At 40.9% G+C, this 18,403-nt stretch overlaps 1 protein-coding gene across 1 annotated transcript in view; it reads left to right on the top strand.

Moving 5' to 3' along the window:
* The window catches only part of GRIN2B (glutamate ionotropic receptor NMDA type subunit 2B), a 1,456,453-nt gene that overhangs the window by 1,394,295 nt on the left and 43,755 nt on the right, over positions 1-18,403 (top strand). Inside the window, exon 13 of the mRNA XM_073592711.1 lies at positions 2,694-2,932. Coding sequence (XP_073448812.1) covers positions 2,694-2,932 — 239 coding nt within the window. The remainder of the gene's footprint in view (positions 1-2,693; positions 2,933-18,403) is intronic.

Below are 18,403 nucleotides of genomic sequence, written 5' to 3' on the forward strand. Positions count from 1 at the left end.
CTGGAATTAGCAGGTACAATTGTTGCAAAGAAAACAATAAGTAATGCACTCAACTGCCATGGCATGTATACACGCTCGCCACACAAGACTCCATTGCTGAAGGAAATGAATGTTGAAGCTTGTTTAAAGTTTGCTGCACAATATTTAGACAAGCCTATGAAATAGTGGGAGAATATCGTATGGTCAGATGAGACCAAAATTGAACTCTTTGGATGCCATAATACACACCATGTTTGGAGGTCTAATGGCACTGCACATTACCCCAAAAACACCCCCATACCAACAGTGAAGTTTGGAGGTGGGAACATCATAGTGTGGGGCTGTTTTTCAGGATACGGTACTAGAAAACTTTACGTCATTGAAGTCAGGATGAATGCAAAAATGTACCAAGACATTCTTGATAAAAATCTGCTGCCATCTACAAGGATGATGAAGATGAAATGAGGGTGAATATTTCAGCAAGACAATGATCCCAAACACAAAGCCAAGGAAACTCTCAATTGGTTTCAAAGAAAGAAAATAAAGCTGCTAGAATGGCTCAGCCAATCAGCTGACTTGAATCCAATTGAAAATCTATGGAAAGAACTAAAGACCAGAGTTCATAGAAGAGACCCACCGAACCTTCAAGATTTGACGACTGTTTTGCCCCGTACACACGGTCGGACTTTGTTCGGACATTCCGACAACAAAATCCTAGGATTTTTTCCGACGGATGTTGGCTCAAACTTGTCTTGCATACACACGGTCACACAAAGTTGTCGGAAAATCCGATCGTTTTAAACGCGGTGACGTAAAACATGTACGTCGGGACTATAAACGGGGCAGTGGCCAATAGCTTTCATCTCTTTATTTATTCTGAGCATGCGTGGCACTTTGTCCGTCGGATTTGTGTACACACGATCGGAATTTCCGACAACGGATTTTGTTGTCGGAAAATTTTATCTCCTGCTCTCCAACTTTGTGTGTCGGAAAATCCGATGGAATATGTCCGATGGAGCCCACACACGGTCGGAATTTCCGACAACACGCTCCGATCGGACATTTTCCATCGGAAAATCCGACCGTGTGTACGGGGCATTAGTGTGGAAGAATGGGCCAAAATCACACCTGAGCATTGCATGCGACTAGTTTCTCCATACATGAGGCGTCTTGAAGCTGTCATTACCAACAAAGGATTTTGTACCAAGTATTAAATACATTTCAGTTAGCGTGTACTCAATACTTTTTCCCTGTGTCATTACCTTTTATTACACATAACTTCATTTCTGAACGTATTTGTTTTGGTTTCTTTGTATGTATGGATTGCATGGGTTGTTACAGACGTGTGGTGAAAATGTCTTGTCAATAGGCTGGATTCACACTACTGTGAATCAAATGCGGATTTCCAATTCGCATGTCAGGAGATTGTGACTGACTCTCTGTGGAGCTGGTTCACACATCTCCAGAGCGGCTCCAGTGCGAATTGCACAGGAGTCCTGTGCGTCTTCTGGACCGTTTCAGGTCCAAATTCAGCCAAAAATTCAGACTGAAATCAGACCTGAAACGGTGAACAGGGATGCTCCGGCCCTAGGTGTGAGTCTGAACCCAGTCTTAGAAATAGATTTACCTAGAAAAATGGTGACGTGTTCAATACTTATTTTACCCACTGTATATACAGTATATATAAATATATATATATATAAATATACACAGTATATGTGTGTGTGTGTGTGTATATATATATATTAATAATTATGTATCCCTTAAGTCTCCAGGAGCAAAAATAGTCCTATGATTACACAGGTGTTTGCTGTTACAAGCTGATTGCACTCTTCCATGCTGCTGTTCTGCCTCTCTAGTCTGAGCTGGAAATATTATCCTCCCACTGTCAGGCAGGAGATCACCCCATCTGACAGTGTCTCGATAATCTCCAATACCAGGTACTGCAACTTATAGCGCTTCACTGCCACTCTGCAGACCATGAAGATCCACCTTAGGGGCAGTCCTGTTATATTTAAATGCTTAAGTCTATCTTTCTTGGTGAGGTGTGTTGCCTTAAACCAGAATTTCACTCTCTCAATCAACATTGACTACTTTTAATCCTTATGCTGCTAGCATTAGCAAATATATAGGAAAGTATATTATATTTATTTGTATTAAACTTTTTTTTTATTTTTTCAGTTATTTCCTGGTTTCCAGGCCTAAGCAAATGGTGTCATACATCCCAGGAGTCTGCGGGAGGGGAGGAGGATTTAAAAGCTAAGCACACTCTCCTGCATTCATGCCTGAGCTAAGAGCAGATGAATTCCAGAAAGTAAATGCTACATGAATCATTTGCTCTTACTTAAGATGGCCATGGCCCGAAATGCAAGGAGGTGTTTTTCAAAGTGATTTCTCAGCAAAATAAAGCATAGAGCTATACTGTAGATGGATGAATGAGCTTGCTTTGAATATTAAAAATAAATTAGTGTAGTTCCGCAGTGTAACCACACTTTCATGCTGCATTCCCAGTGCAAACACTTACTTTAATCTTTCTCAGAATATCAGAAGGAAGAATGCAGCTTGGATCTTTATTAATATTATATCAGATAAGAAAATCTACAGGACAGAATATAATTTTTTGATTCCTTTTTTTTTCAAAAAACATATCGATATGATAAATGTTCTTGCTATCCCATTTGCTGAATGTGATAAGAATCTGTTTATTTTTGTAGGGGAAATGGAAGAATTAGAAGCTCTATGGCTAACTGGCATCTGCCACAATGAAAAAAATGAAGTGATGAGTAGTCAGCTAGACATTGATAATATGGCTGGAGTCTTCTACATGCTGGGTGCAGCCATGGCACTAAGCCTCATCACATTCATAATGGAGCACCTCTTCTTCTGGCAGTTCCGCCACTGCTTTATGGGTGTCTGTTCTGGGAAACCCGGCCTGGTGTTCTCTATTAGCAGGGTAAGTTATTCAGCAGTCATTCCTAATGATAATTTAATATTCATATGTACAGCAAGTATTGTCAATAAACTTGGTACCATAAATTTGTCTTTGTAGGTAAATTGCAAATCAAGGTTAATTTGAGATAGCATTAGATAACAAGGAAACATGGACATATAATTGCCACAGTTTTTATTACTATAATATTTTCACAGTCCATCTTAACTAAGCAAAAAAATTTAGTTATTTTTTTCCCTTGTCAACTTAAGTCACTACTAGGTTGTATATGTTCTTTGTACCTTAATTTTGGTGATGGGCAATGGACTTTTTGTTTGCATTAAATGTGTTTTGCATTCTCATACAAGTCTAAGAGGATGCAAAATCCACTTGAGCAGGACAAATGCAGGTCATAAGGCGATCAACTCCTGATCAATTTAACCTGTTAATGATTTCTGAATGATCTCACAAGCATCTCAGACTAATGTCAAACCGATGCCATCGATACAAGACCATAGCCGTTGACAGGGGCCCAGAGTATTGTGCTCATGGCTTATGTATACACTGTTAGGCTCATAAATATCAAGGAAACAATTGGTATAGCAAACACTATCTTGCCTATCTTGTCAATCAGCCTGGGGGTGGAGGACCATGCTAATTAGTGAGTTCTCTTCTATGCAATCCCTGTCAGAACCTAGGTGCAGAAGAGGATTTAAATGTTCACGTCATCAGTTGGGGAATGGGGGAATGATTGCAGTGAGAATAGAATGGTGAAATTTCTGACTTTGACAAAAGTTCAAGGTTGTATTAGAGATACAGTATAGGGTGGCTTATAAAGCACATGGACATTGGATAAAGACAATGAAAATGTATCATCACACTTTAAGACATTTGTGGATGTTGGTATACTATATTAGTTTGTAAGTTTAAAAAGTATTTATTGTTTAGACACATACCACTAAACAATGCAACAACTACTGAGCATTTCTGTGCACTTCAAAATGTGAGAACATTTTTCTGTGCACTGTTGTCTAAAGTTAATCAGAAAAAAGCGGGTAGCATAGAAAAAATACTTTCGTTGCATGTAGCAATCAGAAATGGCTTTCACTTTCTTACCTGTAATATAACATTTTATGCTATTGAGTATCCAATAATTTTTCATTTGTACATTTTATTTCATTTAATCCTTTTGAATTTTGAATTTATTTTTAATGAATCCTTTTGTACTCTGATCATTCATTTAGATTGTTATGTATTTAGTTTAATTGCTAAAACAAGCACCATTAAAGTAGAAAAAGCAACAGTTGTTGACCAGGCAAAGAAACAATTAACAGTATGAAGTTTTCATATACCATTGCAGTTCTTATAATTGTACACAATATGTGGAAATTTGTGTCAAGGCAAACGTGTACTTTGTTTATTCACAGCAACACTTACTCTACTTCCCACCCCCTGCTCTTTTTCAGCCAGTGTAAATGAGGAAAATAGTCTCTACACTGCTAGCAGGAGTAAGAGGAAATGAAAGGAAGCTGAAAATGTGCTGCTTGTAAAACTAAACACAGTCAAACAGATAAACCCCTAATACTTCTAATAGATAACCTCATTTATGAAAATATATTGTACCACTATAACATATTCTAAAATCAGGCCACCTATTCTGGCTATTATTATTTAAATAATTTAGCCTAGGGAGAAAGACTGCCACAGAGACTATCATTGGTAACGTGTGATATAGTCACATAACACTAGGAGAATCGTTTGTCTGCAAAACAGTCAAAATGCATGACATGGGAAAATTTTGTACTGTCAGGTAGCCCCTTTTGTGCAGAATAATGAAAGAAAGATAGAGAGGTGCATGTCAAATCTTGGAATCACTGTCTAGGTCAGATCTGAGATTTAGTGCCTTTAAAATTTTTGACTGAAGAGTAATAACTTAAAAGGTAAAGCACACTGATTATGTTTAAGGATTGCTACATATGAAAAAATGTTTTGGCTTTCTGTGTAAGTGATCACATTGGGGTTGATTTACTAAAACTGGGGAGTGCAAAATCTAGTCCAGCTGTGCAAGGTAGCCAATCAGCTTCTAACTTCAGCTTGTTCAATTAAGCTTGGACAATAAAACCTGGAAGCTAGTTTCTATACACAGCTACACCAGATTCTGTGTGTACCAGTTTTAGTAAATCAACCCCATTATCTCAAGCATAACTGCTAAGCCTGGGTTCACACTAGCCTGATCTCAGAGATCGCATGTGATTCGCACCCACACTGCAGGTGCCGATCACATGCGATATCTGAGCAATGAGAGTTCAGCCATACAGTTGTATGGCTGAACTTGCATTGGATTTGCACAGAAAATAGTGCAGGGACTTGTTTTTCCTCGCACTAGAATCGAATCGCATGGGTCTGGGGGTGTCATTAACTTTGTTAATGACACCCACAGCGGTTCGCAGAAGGCAGTGTGAACTGCCTGCGGGAGAGCAGCAATGCGGAAACTGGGGCTGGAATTGCACTGGTTCCCGCATTGCACTAGTGTGAACCCAGGTTAAATACTCAAAAGTGAGTCAGCTATCTGTAGCAGAGTAGTGTGATAATATATATTTTTTTATTAATACAAGCACAAGGACTTATATCTAAGTAAGTCATGTTTGGGGTTTGATAGTCTATGCCTACTTACAAATGCTTGTATTTGAAGGTGGTGAGATGGGTATATAGAACATTTCACTTTATAAGTCTGTCTTTGCACATATCCCTCAAGATACAACTTTTCTGTCCTTCAGCCCCAAAGGCAAGATCAAATTGTGGTATAAAGCCAGGTTTTATATTGTGGAGCCTAGCCACTGATGCCACAGTTTATGTGCCATGTTAAAGACAAAACTTTCCATAGACTACAATGGCACTTCACCAGTGCATGTAGTTGTATATGAATGACTGTCATTATGGTCTATAGAAATTCCTGTCTTCGGCCTCATGCATTAGCTATTTTTTTTTTTTGCACTTTCTTCAAATTAGGAAGCTCCATTTATTAACTTCACAGCACTGTACAATGCAGTAAAACCATATTGACTTACAGTACTAACTTACAATAGGACGAAATGTGTGTTTTCCATGACAGTCTAAATGTAGAGCAACACACTTTAAATTGGTATACACAACCACCATAAAACTACAATCACATATAAATGGTGCTTTAAATAATCTTTAATAATTTGCAGATACACCAAAATGGAATCCCAAATCTATACATTTTTCCAAAAGTAGGTTCCTCAGATCCACATAATAGTGAGCTGACACTCCACCTGACAACACACTGAGCAACTTACCAGTGGTTGAGATCTCTAGGTAATAGAAGGTCAGATTAAGCTTGTATGCAGTTAAGTCCAAACTTTCATCAACATACCTTTATCTTATTTAAGATCATACAATTGTTCTTTTACCTCATCTTTAGTAGGTGATATCCCTCAATAAAAGCTTTTTTAGGAACAACATCCAGTAAAGATTCCTACTTCATTCCTGCTGGCTCCGCCCAACAGGTTTTGGCCTATAGGTTACCATCATGGGCTGCAGTGTGAAGTTAAAAATAGGATTATATAAGGCATATTTTCTCCCCCCGTTATGGCCATTTCCATCCTCCTTCAAACATCATCTTGGCCTATTTCTAGGACCTGTATCAAACAGCCACAGGACCTGGTCAGCATTACATGGCTACTGATTTACCTAGACCACCCCTCTGTATACAGCATACTGAGGCATACCTGTTACCAAAATTAGCCAGCCTCCCAGAACAACCAAAATCATGTGGCTAAATGATGTAATCAGGCCAATCCTCCTTATGTCATGACCCTTGATCTGAACAGTAGCTAAACAACCACCAAAATGTTGTCAGCTATTGACTGCAAATGCACACAATACACATAAATAAGGAAATATGCCCTATAGTAGAATAAAGCTAAATAGAATATATAGCAATCTGTATGTCTAATATAGAACATTTTAATAATAATAATACCAATAGGACTTGCAGTACTAGTCCACGTTCTCCAAGTTTGCATGGTAATGTGCATGGTATTACAGGAGGCTAAAACAAAGGCAGATTTGGGTCATGCTTAAAATACAGATAAGTGTTTAAAAATAAAAACATAAATAAAAAGAATTTTTTTCTTTTTTCCTAAAAAATAAAAACATAACTGGATAAAAGAGGGCCTTTTATATATGCTTACTTTACACTTTAAAGTGTTTGTTACCCTAAAAAAAAATGGATCCTGTTCGTTAAAGCATGCTATACAGCACAGTGCTTGTGTTACGTAATTTGGCCCCCGTATCACCTGAAATACATGGTTGATCCTGCTTGGCTTATCATGGCTGCTGAGCCCTGACACCATGGTCAGTCTATGTGCCTCCATCATCCGCAGCTCTCCTCTGACCTCCTCTGTCCTCCTTTCCTCCCTCCCTCCCTGCCTGTCAGCTCTTACCAGTGCCACTCTGCTCCCCTCCCTGCTGTTTTAAAATGATGTGATGTTAATAGAATAGCCTCTGTTAGATAACAACATGTTGTATCAGAAAAATGTAAAATAAAATTTTGATTATAGATAACATGTGCCCCAGTATCTGTGCTCTATAAAAAATATGACAATTTCTACCTTTTTTTAAAACGCCGCTCAGCGCTCACGTCACTGCTTGGCTCTCTCCTCCTCATCTCCCCTCCTCCCATCTGACGTCAGCGGGAGTTCTTGGCCCCTCCCACTGTAGCTGTCAGACTGGGAGAGGAGAGAGCTGAGCAGTCAGGTGAGCGTCAGGAGACGCTCTGAAATAAGGTAGAAATAGTCATATTTTTTATAAAGCACAGACACTGGGGCACATGTTGTTATCTAACAGAGGGGATTGTATTAACATCACATAGTGGCTTTACACCAATATCCAGTTCCCAGCCATGTTGCCTTTTTTGCATTGTACAAATCGCAATGCAAATTAAAGAGATGCTGGAGCGAGTGATTTAATTTGTGAAATGCTCCAATGATTTATAGCCAAGGACCTGCTGATGTGATTTACATAAACAACCCTCAACAAAGTAATTGCTGCTAAGACTATTTGGTCTAGGAATTCATGGCAGGCTGTATGCTTAAAGTATTCCTTTCATTTTAATAAAATAAAAATGTTTCAACTGTTTAACTGTCACAGATTTGGATATTGGTAGAGGCAATTGGGTTGATTTACTAAAACTACAGAGAGCAAAATATGGTGCAGCTCGGTATAGAAATCAATCAGCTTCCAGGTTTTTTGTAAAAGCTTAATTTATCAAGCTAAAGTTAGGAGCCAATTGGTTATCATGCACAGCTGTACCAGCTTTTGCACTCTTCAATTTCAGTAAATCAACCCCACAGACATCAGGAATTATAGATAACTCTGTATATAGGGCTACAAGTAAATAGGATAATTCCCAGCATGAATAGAATATTTTTACCAGTTCAAGGCTTCCAATATTGTTTGTGTATATAGACCACGCTGCCAAAATGAGAATCAAAATTACTAAACTGTGGGCCACATGTAAATGTGCACACAATGAATAAACAACACCAGAAAAAACAATGAATGTATCAACAATTCCCATTCAAATAATAATTGCTTAAAAAACAAAAGGTAGGTGAACAAGTGCTGGTGCCATTCGTACACATGTGACCACTTCAGGTACCCCACATGGATGTACACTCACCACACTGGATGGACCTTCTATAACTAGATAGGTCTCACTGCACTTTTTTTGGTTTGGCCCCCTTTGTATCTTGTCACCAATTTGACTATTCACATGTACCAGGATGCGATTCCTTCCAATACCATACACTGCCACTCAAAAATCAGTATCAGGTTAATTGCGCAAAGCAGCCAACTTTATTGAACCATGTAAAACCTTACAATTACATCACACTCACATGTATGTAAGCCTATAGACCAGCACCAGGTAAATACAGCACTTTCTGATAAAGCCATGAGACTGGAAACTGACTTGCGCTCCAGGGATGTGATGTGACATCACCAGAAGTGACGTATCGGCTAGAGGATTCTGTTTTTTAAGTGGCAGTGTATTGCATTGGAAGCAATTGCATCCTGGTACATGTGAATGGTCAAGTTGGTGACAAAAAGAGTAATGGTGAATCCGCGCAGTGGAGATAAATGCAACTATAGCTCAGAATTGCTGCCTCCACAAATGCAATTGCCACCTAGGTGGAAAAAGCTGTGCTGAAAGAAAGTCAGATGTGGGTGTGGTGCTATTCTGGTGTCAGGCAAGGTACCATACCTCTATGCTTATCACCTGCTAATAGACCAGTGTGAGGTTTTTGGGATGACTTGAATTCCCAAAACACTTTATCCCCAAAAAACAAAAACATAAATAATATTAATAAAATATATGAAAATATTGCGTGAATGATTTCCTTCAGATAGTGGCTGACTAATCCTGCTCACCATCTACCAAGTGGTACTACTAGCAAAGTGTATTCTGGTATCAGGCAAGGTACCATACCTCTGTGCTTATCACCTGCTAATAGACCAGTGTGAGGTTTTTGAGATGACTTGAATTTCCAAAACACTTTATCCCGAAAAAACAAAACCATAAATAATATTAATAAAATACATGAAAATATTGCGTGAATGATTTCCTTCAGATAGTGGCTGACTAATCCTGCTCACCATCTACCAAGTGGTACTACTTAGCAAAGTGTACAATTGTTACATACATTCATCAAAATGTCCATGAGGGAGGGGGAGGGGGGGAAGGAGAGGAGGGGTGGAGGAAAAATGGAGGGGAAGGGAGAAGAAGGAATATGAGGTCCAGGCAGTGATAAAGTGACTTGTGCTCAGAAACAGGTGGTGATCCAAAAAACAAAAAAAAAATATTGTTTTAAATAGTCCAAATTCGAAAGTCCCAGGTTATGCTATGCCTGCAAACTTTTTCCTCTTGGTAAAACAATATTGTGAAAAACAATCTTCTTATTCCAGTGTGCTTTCGTGACTGTGCCTTTAAATGTGCTCCTACTGTGCGAACACTCACCGGATACTGTCACCCCTGCAGGGGTATTGCGTGGTCACAGTTTGTGCCACTGTGCAGCAGTCTCTGGCTTGCCAGATCGTGTTTATGTTAACATAAAAAAGAAGGGGTGCCCATAGCGTAAAAACATTTAAAAGTTTTATTCAAAGATAAATAGAATGGTACTCACATTATGAAAATGTCAATATAGCATGAAAGATCTGAATTTGAACCGTCAAAAAGCCTAGGTATGATCTGTTTAGGAGATGACGCAAGACGTTGGTCAGGCTACGCCCTACGCGTTTCGTCATTGGACGTCTACAGGAGCGTGCCGCTTGCTACATCTCCTACCCTTATATAGTGTGCGGTGTTCATGCTGCACATGCTCATTCAGTTTAACAGTGCCCATTTTGCCTGTGGTTTTTGCAGACCGAAGTCCCTGCCAATTACCTATCTACTGCAATTTAGGAGTTTATTCCCACTAGGTGTGGTTTGTATTGAAATTGGTGACTCCGCAGATCTTATTCCTCAAAACTGGGTTGGTGACACCGTTCTTTTAATATGTTTTTAATCGGTGTAGTTGTTTGCGCAGGACAGCTTTTAATGAAATACCACATATCATAGCCAGGGTTCCTTATAATGGTTTTGCACAACAACATATAGAAAAAAGGAAAAATATTTAATAATTAAAATAAAAATAAAATTAAAATTAAGATGAAAAATAAAACCACCTATAATTAAAAACATATAGGAACAAACACTGTAATTAATAAATGTTAAAACAAGGTATCCCTTGAGATGTATATGAACTATGCAAATATTTATATTCCTATAAAATTGTTAATTTGAGATTGGAGAGGTTCCATAAAAGGAAGCGTTTCATTAAAGGAGGTTATCTATATTAAATATGACAAAGCATCATTCTCTTGATCAGTTACAGTAATCCATGGATTTTGTTGATGATACTAGAGTTTATATGTTTATATGTTAGATGGAGGTAAAGTATTGAGAAGAGGAGTGCGGATAAGGCATAACAGGTGTGTAAATTGAAACCAGAGACATATAGTGGGCTTTGATTGAATCTAGTATATTCCAATGTTTAGGTCAACTGTAATATATTCATACATGTATGGCTTTCTAACTGCGAGTCCATAGAGTGCATGGCCTGGGAGTGAAAAATGTTAATACATTATTATTTCTGTCAGTACTAGGATCCCTTTAGGACCCAGCACAACTCACCTGACACAGCCTTTGCCTGGGAAACAACAATGATTGGCCAGCTCACCTTTAAATCACTTGTATCAGCATTCAATCATTGCTCGTGTTAGAGTTTACCTTGTGTTTGATCCAGTTGATATCTGCTCTGTATATTTTGTGTATGACCCGGCTCGTTTGACCCTGTTTGCTTGCTTCTGATTCGGTACCATTTGGACTCTGATCTTCCTGTGTATGACTCAGCTTGCCTAGACTACGCTTTGCCTGATTCTACTGTAGTACCTTCATCTGCAGCGGTGAACTACAAGCACCAGACATCTATCCTCACCTGCAGCGGTGAACTACAAGCACCAGACACCATCTATCCTCATCTGCAGCGGTGAACTACAAGGTCCGGCAAACATTTACCTACATCTACAGCGGTGAACTACAAGTCCCAGCTGACCTGCTCTGCTCAGACCTGCTCATGGTATATGCTCTTGTTCTTTGAAGTCTTTGCATAATCAGAACACCTGAACTGTTACCTGTTATATGCTCCTAGCTTGACATTAACACGAGCCATACATAATAAAGGAAACCTATCATGGATCCTGAGCAGGCTCAGTTGTTTGCACAGGAACTTTGCCGCTTATCCCATCAAGTTCAGGAAATGGCCACAGAGCTCACCAAGGTGCAATCTCCTTCTATTACCACCCCTACAAAAACTCCATCTGAACCAAAAATTCCTTTGCCTGATCGGTTTTCTGGTGACCGTAAAGGGTTTTGTAACTTTAAAAACAGCTGCAAATTATATTTCAAGTTAAGGCCATCCTCGTCTGGCCCTGAAACTCAGAGGGTTCAAATCATTATCTCTCTACTACAGGGTGACCCCAAGGCATGGGCCTTTAACTTGGAACCAAACTATCCAGCCTTGCTAACAGTAGATGCCTTCTTTGAAGCCCTAGGGTTGCTTTATGATGATCCAGATCGTGCTGCTACTGCAGAATCAACCCTGCGTAACTTAAAGCAAGGAACTACCACAGCTGAAATGTATTGCTCAGAGTTTCGCAGGTGGGCCCCGGAATCTGGCTGGAACGATGCAGCACTCCGCAGCCAGTTTAGAATGGGCCTTTCAGATGCAATTAAGAATGTTCTGGTCAACTTCTCCTACCCAGCCTCACTGGAGGAGGCTATGAGTTTAGCCATTAGAATTGACCGCCGCCAGCGAGAGAGGAGACGAGAACAAACTACAGCTGTGGCAAACTATATACCTCCCTTGCCACCTGACTATTCCACCTCCAGTGCCAAATCTGAGGAAGAACCTATGCAGTTAGGCTCCACCCGGTTATCTGCCCAGGAACACACGCACCGGCGTAACATGGGACTCTGCTTGTATTGTGGCCTCAAGGGTCATATGCTCTGTTCATGCCCTACACGTCTGGGAAACTCCAGGACCTAGGTAATTGCGGGGAGGTTACCTTAGGTCTGCTCTCATCTCCTCAGGGGGACAATCGTATTCTTTTACACGCTGTCATTCACTTTGGGACAGGGGCTCATGAACTGCTGGCCTTGGTAGATTCTGGAGCCGCTGAGAATTTTATTGATAAGACTCTGATTACCTCTTTGTCCCTGGAAACTCCTGCTCTAGATTGCCCAGTCCGCCTGATTTCCGTGGATAATCGGCCTCTCTCACAAGATCTAGTGCTCCAAGCCACCAACCCTTTCCAGTTATAATTGGGGGCTTTGCATTGGGAGAAGATTTCATGTCTTGTCATTGACTCTCCATCCACTCCTTTGATCCTAGGCCTTCCTTGGCTTCAGAAGCACAATCCTGTAATTGACTGGCGAACAGGAAATATTCTGGCTTGGTCCAATCAGTGTAAAAAGAACTGCATCCAGCACCCTGTTCGACTTGCTACCTGTCAAGTGGGAATGGAACAGATTCCACTTTGTTATAAGGACTTTTGGGATGTGTTTTCTAAAGGGATTGCTGACACTTTACCACCTCATTGCAGTTATGATTGTCCCACTGACCTCTTGCCTGACACTACACCTCCTCGAGGGAGAGTCTTTCCACTGTCTGAGCCAGGGAATCTTGCCTTGCAAGAATACATCCAGGAAAACCTAGCTAAGGGTTTCATCCATCCCTCCACTTCTACCGCAGGAGCAGGATGCTTCTTTGTCCCAAAGAAGGATGGGGGACTGAGACTTTGTGTTGATTACAGAGGTCTAAATAAAATAACTGTTCCCAATCGGTATCCTCTTCCTCTCATCACAGAATTGTTCTCTCAAATCCAGGGAGCCAAAATCTTCTCCAAACTGGACTTAAGGGGAGCCTATAATCTAGTGCGCATACATGCAGGCGACGAGAGGAAGACAGCCTTTAACACCAAGGATGGTCATTACGAATGTCTTGTCATGCCTTTCGGTCTCAGAAATGCACCAGCTGTCTTTCAGAACTTTATGAATGACATTTTCCGTGACATGTTGGGTCGCTTCATGCTTGTATATTTAGATGACCTTTTGATATATTCTCCCAATCTTGAAACACATCAGAAACATGTCTGCTCGGTATTGGCCCGATTAAAGATTCACTCCCTTTTTGTAAAGCCTGAAAAATGTTCTTTCCATGTTAAACAAGTACCTTTGCTAGGCTACCTAATTTCTGACACAGGCCTCACCATGGATCCAGCCAAGATTCAAGCCATTTTAGACTGGGCACCACCTTCAGACCTGAAGGCAGTTCAGCACTTCCTGGGCTTTGCAAATTTCTATCGAAAATTCATTAAGAACTTTGCCACCATTGCACATCCCATCACCTCTCTCACCAGGAAGACTCCGACTACCTTTAAATGGACTACTGAAGCCCAGGCAGCCTTCACTCAGTTAAAGAAAGCCTTTACCTCTGCACCAATCCTATGCCATCCTGTTCCTGAGCTACCTTTTATTTTGGTGGTAGATGCATCTGAAGTAGGGGTGGGGTCACTCTTGTCACAAAAGGATCCTGTAAATGCTGCCATCCACCCCTGTGCCTACTTGTCTCGGAAATATTCCTCAGCAGAGCGCAATTATGATATAGGCAACAGAACTTCTAGCCATAAAGCTCGCTTTGGAGGAATGGAGACATTGGCTGGAGGGAGCTCGCTATCCATTCATAGTTCTGACTGACCACAAAAACCTTGAATACATCCGTTCTGCTAAAAGACTGAACTCACGTCAAGCCAGGTGGTCATTGTTCTTCTCCAGATTTGACTTCACAATTTCATATTTACCAGGACCAAAAAACATTAAGGCTGACGCCTTGTCTCGCAGCTTTTTATCAGAGTTTCCTCCTCCGCTTCCTCCACAACCCATTATCTCTGAGGATAGGATTTTGGCTTTCACCCAGACTGACATCTCTGAGGCCTTGTTACCTGCACAGGCTGAAGCCCCTCCCTCCACTCCCTCCGCTTTTTGTGCCGCTGGCTCTTCGTTTGCAGGTATTGCAGCAGGTACATGCATCAAAACCTGCAGTACATCCGGGGTTTAGACAAACTTTTGTGATTATCTCTCGCAACCTTTGGTGGCCATCGATTAGGCAGGATGTGTTAGCCTTCGTCCAGGCCTGTGAAGTTTGTGCCAGAAGCAAGAGCAGTACCTCTAAGCCGCCCGATCTCCTACGTCCTCTACCAATACCTACCTGTCCCTGGACCCATTTATCTATGGACTTTATCACTGACTTGCTTCCATCCCAGGGATGTTCCATGATCTGGGTGGTGGTAGACAGGTTCAGTAAAATGGCCCACTTTGTTCCGCTTCCGAAACTTCCATCTGCTAAAGAACTGGCATCTTTATTCATTAAACATGTTTTCAGGCTCCATGGGGCACCAATTAACATTGTCTCAGACCATGGCTCTCAGTTTATAGCCCAGTTTTGGAAGGCCCTTTGCTCTCAGCTGGGGATTAAGTTATCATATTCTTCAGCATATCATCCTGAGACAAACGAACAAACAGAAAGGACTAATCAGACTCTAGAGAAGATGGTACGTTGTCTGATGGCCAATGATGAGGTGGAGTGGGTCAACTTCCTGCCATGGGCAGAGTTTGCCTTTAATAATTGTGCCAGCACATCTATAGGGACCTCTCTTTTCTCATGTGTTTACGGGTTGCATCCTCGTGTGTGCTCCTTTGATCTGCCACCCTCTGATGTGCCAGATGCCAACACCACAATTGAAAATTTCTCCAAAATCTGGTCTGATGTTAATCGTGCTATTTCTCGCTCTGTGCAGGCTTTTAAGAAAATGGCTGACAAGAGGCGCTCAAAGGCACCAGGATATAAAGTTGGCTATCATCTAGGAATCTGTCCCTGCATGTTCCATCTAAAAAACTTGGCCCAAAATTCATCAGGCCCTATGAAATTTTGGAGATTGTTAATCCTGTATCCTATAGATTAAAACTCCCCCCATCCATGCGAATTCCAAATGTCTTTCATGTTTCATTGTTGAAACCTGTTCATTCCAGCCTCTAATTAAATGAACCAGAGCCTGTGGATGTGTTGGACACTCAGGAATATGAAGTGGCATTTACTCTTGATTCCAGACGAGTGCGCAATTCCTTACAATATCTCGTTCATTGGAAAGGTTTTGGCCCAGAGGATCGATCTTGGGTCCCAGCTCGTGATCTTCATGCTGACCGACTTAAAGGGGTTGTAAAGGTAAAATTTTTTTTAAAAAAATAACAAACATGTTATACTTACCTTCACTGTGCAGCTCGTTCTGCACAGAGTGGCCCCGAACCTGGTCTTCTGGGGTCCCTCGGCGGCTGTTTCAGCTCCTCCCCGCAAGCATTAACCACCTTAATGCGAGCTCCCTCGCATGGTGGTTAGTGCTTACGGGCATGCTCCCGTGATACAGCTGGCGGCTATAGCCGCTCACTGTATCACTCGGCCCCGCCCCCCAGCGCGCCGCGTCATTGGATGTGATTGACAGCAGCGCAAGCCAATGGCTGCGCTGCTTCCAATCCATCCACTGTAGCCAATCAGCGGCCAGGGTGAGCGGAGGAATAGATGTCGGGAACGAGAAGCTGACTTTCGAGGCGTCAGGTAAGTAAAACGGGGGGGCTGGGGGTGTCGGTATTGTCAGAAGTTTTTTCACCTTAATGCATAGAAAAAATGTTTACCTTTACAACCCCTTTAAGAAGAAGTTCCATCTTCGTTACCCAAGTAAGCCTGGGGGTGCAGGAGCAACCCCTCGAGAAAGGGGGGGTACTGTCAGTACTAGGATCCCTTTAGGACCCAGCACAACTCACCTGACACAGCCTTTGCCTGGGAAACAACAATGATTGGCCAGCTCACCTTTAAATCACTTGTATCAGCATTCAATCATTGCTCGTGTTAGAGTTTACCTTGTGTTTGACCCAGTTGATATCTGCTCTGCGTATTTCGTGTATGACCCGGCTCGTTTGACCCTGTTAGCTTGCTTCTGATTCGGTACCGTTTGGACTCTGATCTTCCTGTGTATGACCCAGCTTGCTTAGACTACGCTTTGCCTGATTCTACTGTAGTACCTTCATCTGCAGCGGTGAACTACAAGCACCAGACATCTATCTTTACCTGCAGCAGTGAACTACAAGCACCAGACACCATCTAACCTCATCTGCAGCGGTGAACTACAAGGTCCAGCAAACATCTACCTACATCTACAGTGGTGAACTACAAGTCCCAGCTGACCTGCTCTGCTCAGACCTGCTCATGGTATGTCTTGTTCTTTGAACTATTTGCATAATCAGAACACCTGAACTGTTACCTGTTATATGCTCCTAGCTTGACAATTTCAGATGTAATTCTCTCAAAAAAGTGGATCAAATGCAATATAGTCTTAAAGCCATCAGACACTGCCCGATGGCCTATACCACATCCTTAATTATGTTCTTGTTGGAATGATCCACCAAGGTTACTAGTAATAAGAATATATGTAATTTTATAATTTTATAGGGTATTCTGATGGGAACAAAGCATGATGAAAAATGGAAAAAAATGATAAAAAAAAAAAACTTGCAAGGCTCCAGGATTTACTGTTGTAAAAACATCCTATAGACGGTTATGTGGGTCGGATGTAGTATAATCATAAAGTAATTATAAATCCCCCACTATTTGTGTCAGGGGATGATTATTATGTCTTTCAAGGCATTGTTTTAGTGTTTACTTAACATGCCCCCAAGACTAAAGCTAAAAGTTGCTGAGGAAACAGTTTAGGTCCACATCAATGTTCATTCCTATTGGTTGGAGGGTATCTAACTGGAAAATCCACTTAGTTTCATTTTGCGAGATCTTAATTCTTTTATTGTCGCCTCTCCAGTGTCCCTTTATTTTGTCAATAGCATAAAAGACCATGCAAGTTGGATCTTTGTTGTGATAGTCTCTGAAGTGCCTAGAGACACTGTGTTTGTTGAATCCATTTTTTATGTTGGTAATGTGCTCTCTAATTCTAACGTGTAACTGCCTGGTTGTTCTTCCAACATATTGTTTATGGCACGGGCACTCAAGTACGTAGGTGACATGAGTATTATTGAAGGTTATTAGTTCCTTTATATTATATTCCCTTCCATTGGCTGTGGACCTAAATTTTGTTATTTTTTTAGATGTTTTCTTACTGACTCTACATGGTAAACACTTCCCACATTTGTGAAATCCTTTTAATTTTTTTACTATTTTGATCTGTTTTGGGGGGTCAAGGGCATTGTGTACTAACTTATTTCTGAGGGTTCGGGCTTTTCTGTAAATGAAGATGGGTCTCTTCGGCAATATGGGGTTTAGAACTTTGTCCGATTGCAGAATAGGCCAGTGTTTTTTTATTATGGATTCCATAATCTTATATTGTCTGTTGTATCCTGTCAGGAATGCCAGATCCAGCTTCTTATTCTTTTCTTTCCTGTGATGGTCCGGTTTACCTTCTATTAATATTTTTCTGTCCATATTTTTCACTTTTTCTTTTAGATTTATTAACTCCTTCCTTTAATACCCTTTTTCCACAAATCTATTGATTATGATGTCTGCTTGTTCCTCATACTAATTTTTTATTGCTGCAATTTCTGAATATTCGCATGAGTTGTCCCTTAGGGATATTCCCAATCCATTGTGGATGATGGCAGCTACTGGTTGGGATGTAACCGTTTCTGTCCGTGGTCTTGAAAAACGTTTTTGTGTTTAGATATCCATTATTTTTATAAACCTATAAATCAAGGTAGTCTATGCTTTGTCTGTTTCAGTTTCCCAAAAACGTGAGCCCATAGATGTTGTGATTTAT

The sequence above is a fragment of the Aquarana catesbeiana genome, linkage group LG07 (assembly GCF_042186555.1).
Source record: "Aquarana catesbeiana isolate 2022-GZ linkage group LG07, ASM4218655v1, whole genome shotgun sequence".
Classification (NCBI taxonomy): Eukaryota; Metazoa; Chordata; class Amphibia; order Anura; family Ranidae; genus Aquarana; species Aquarana catesbeiana.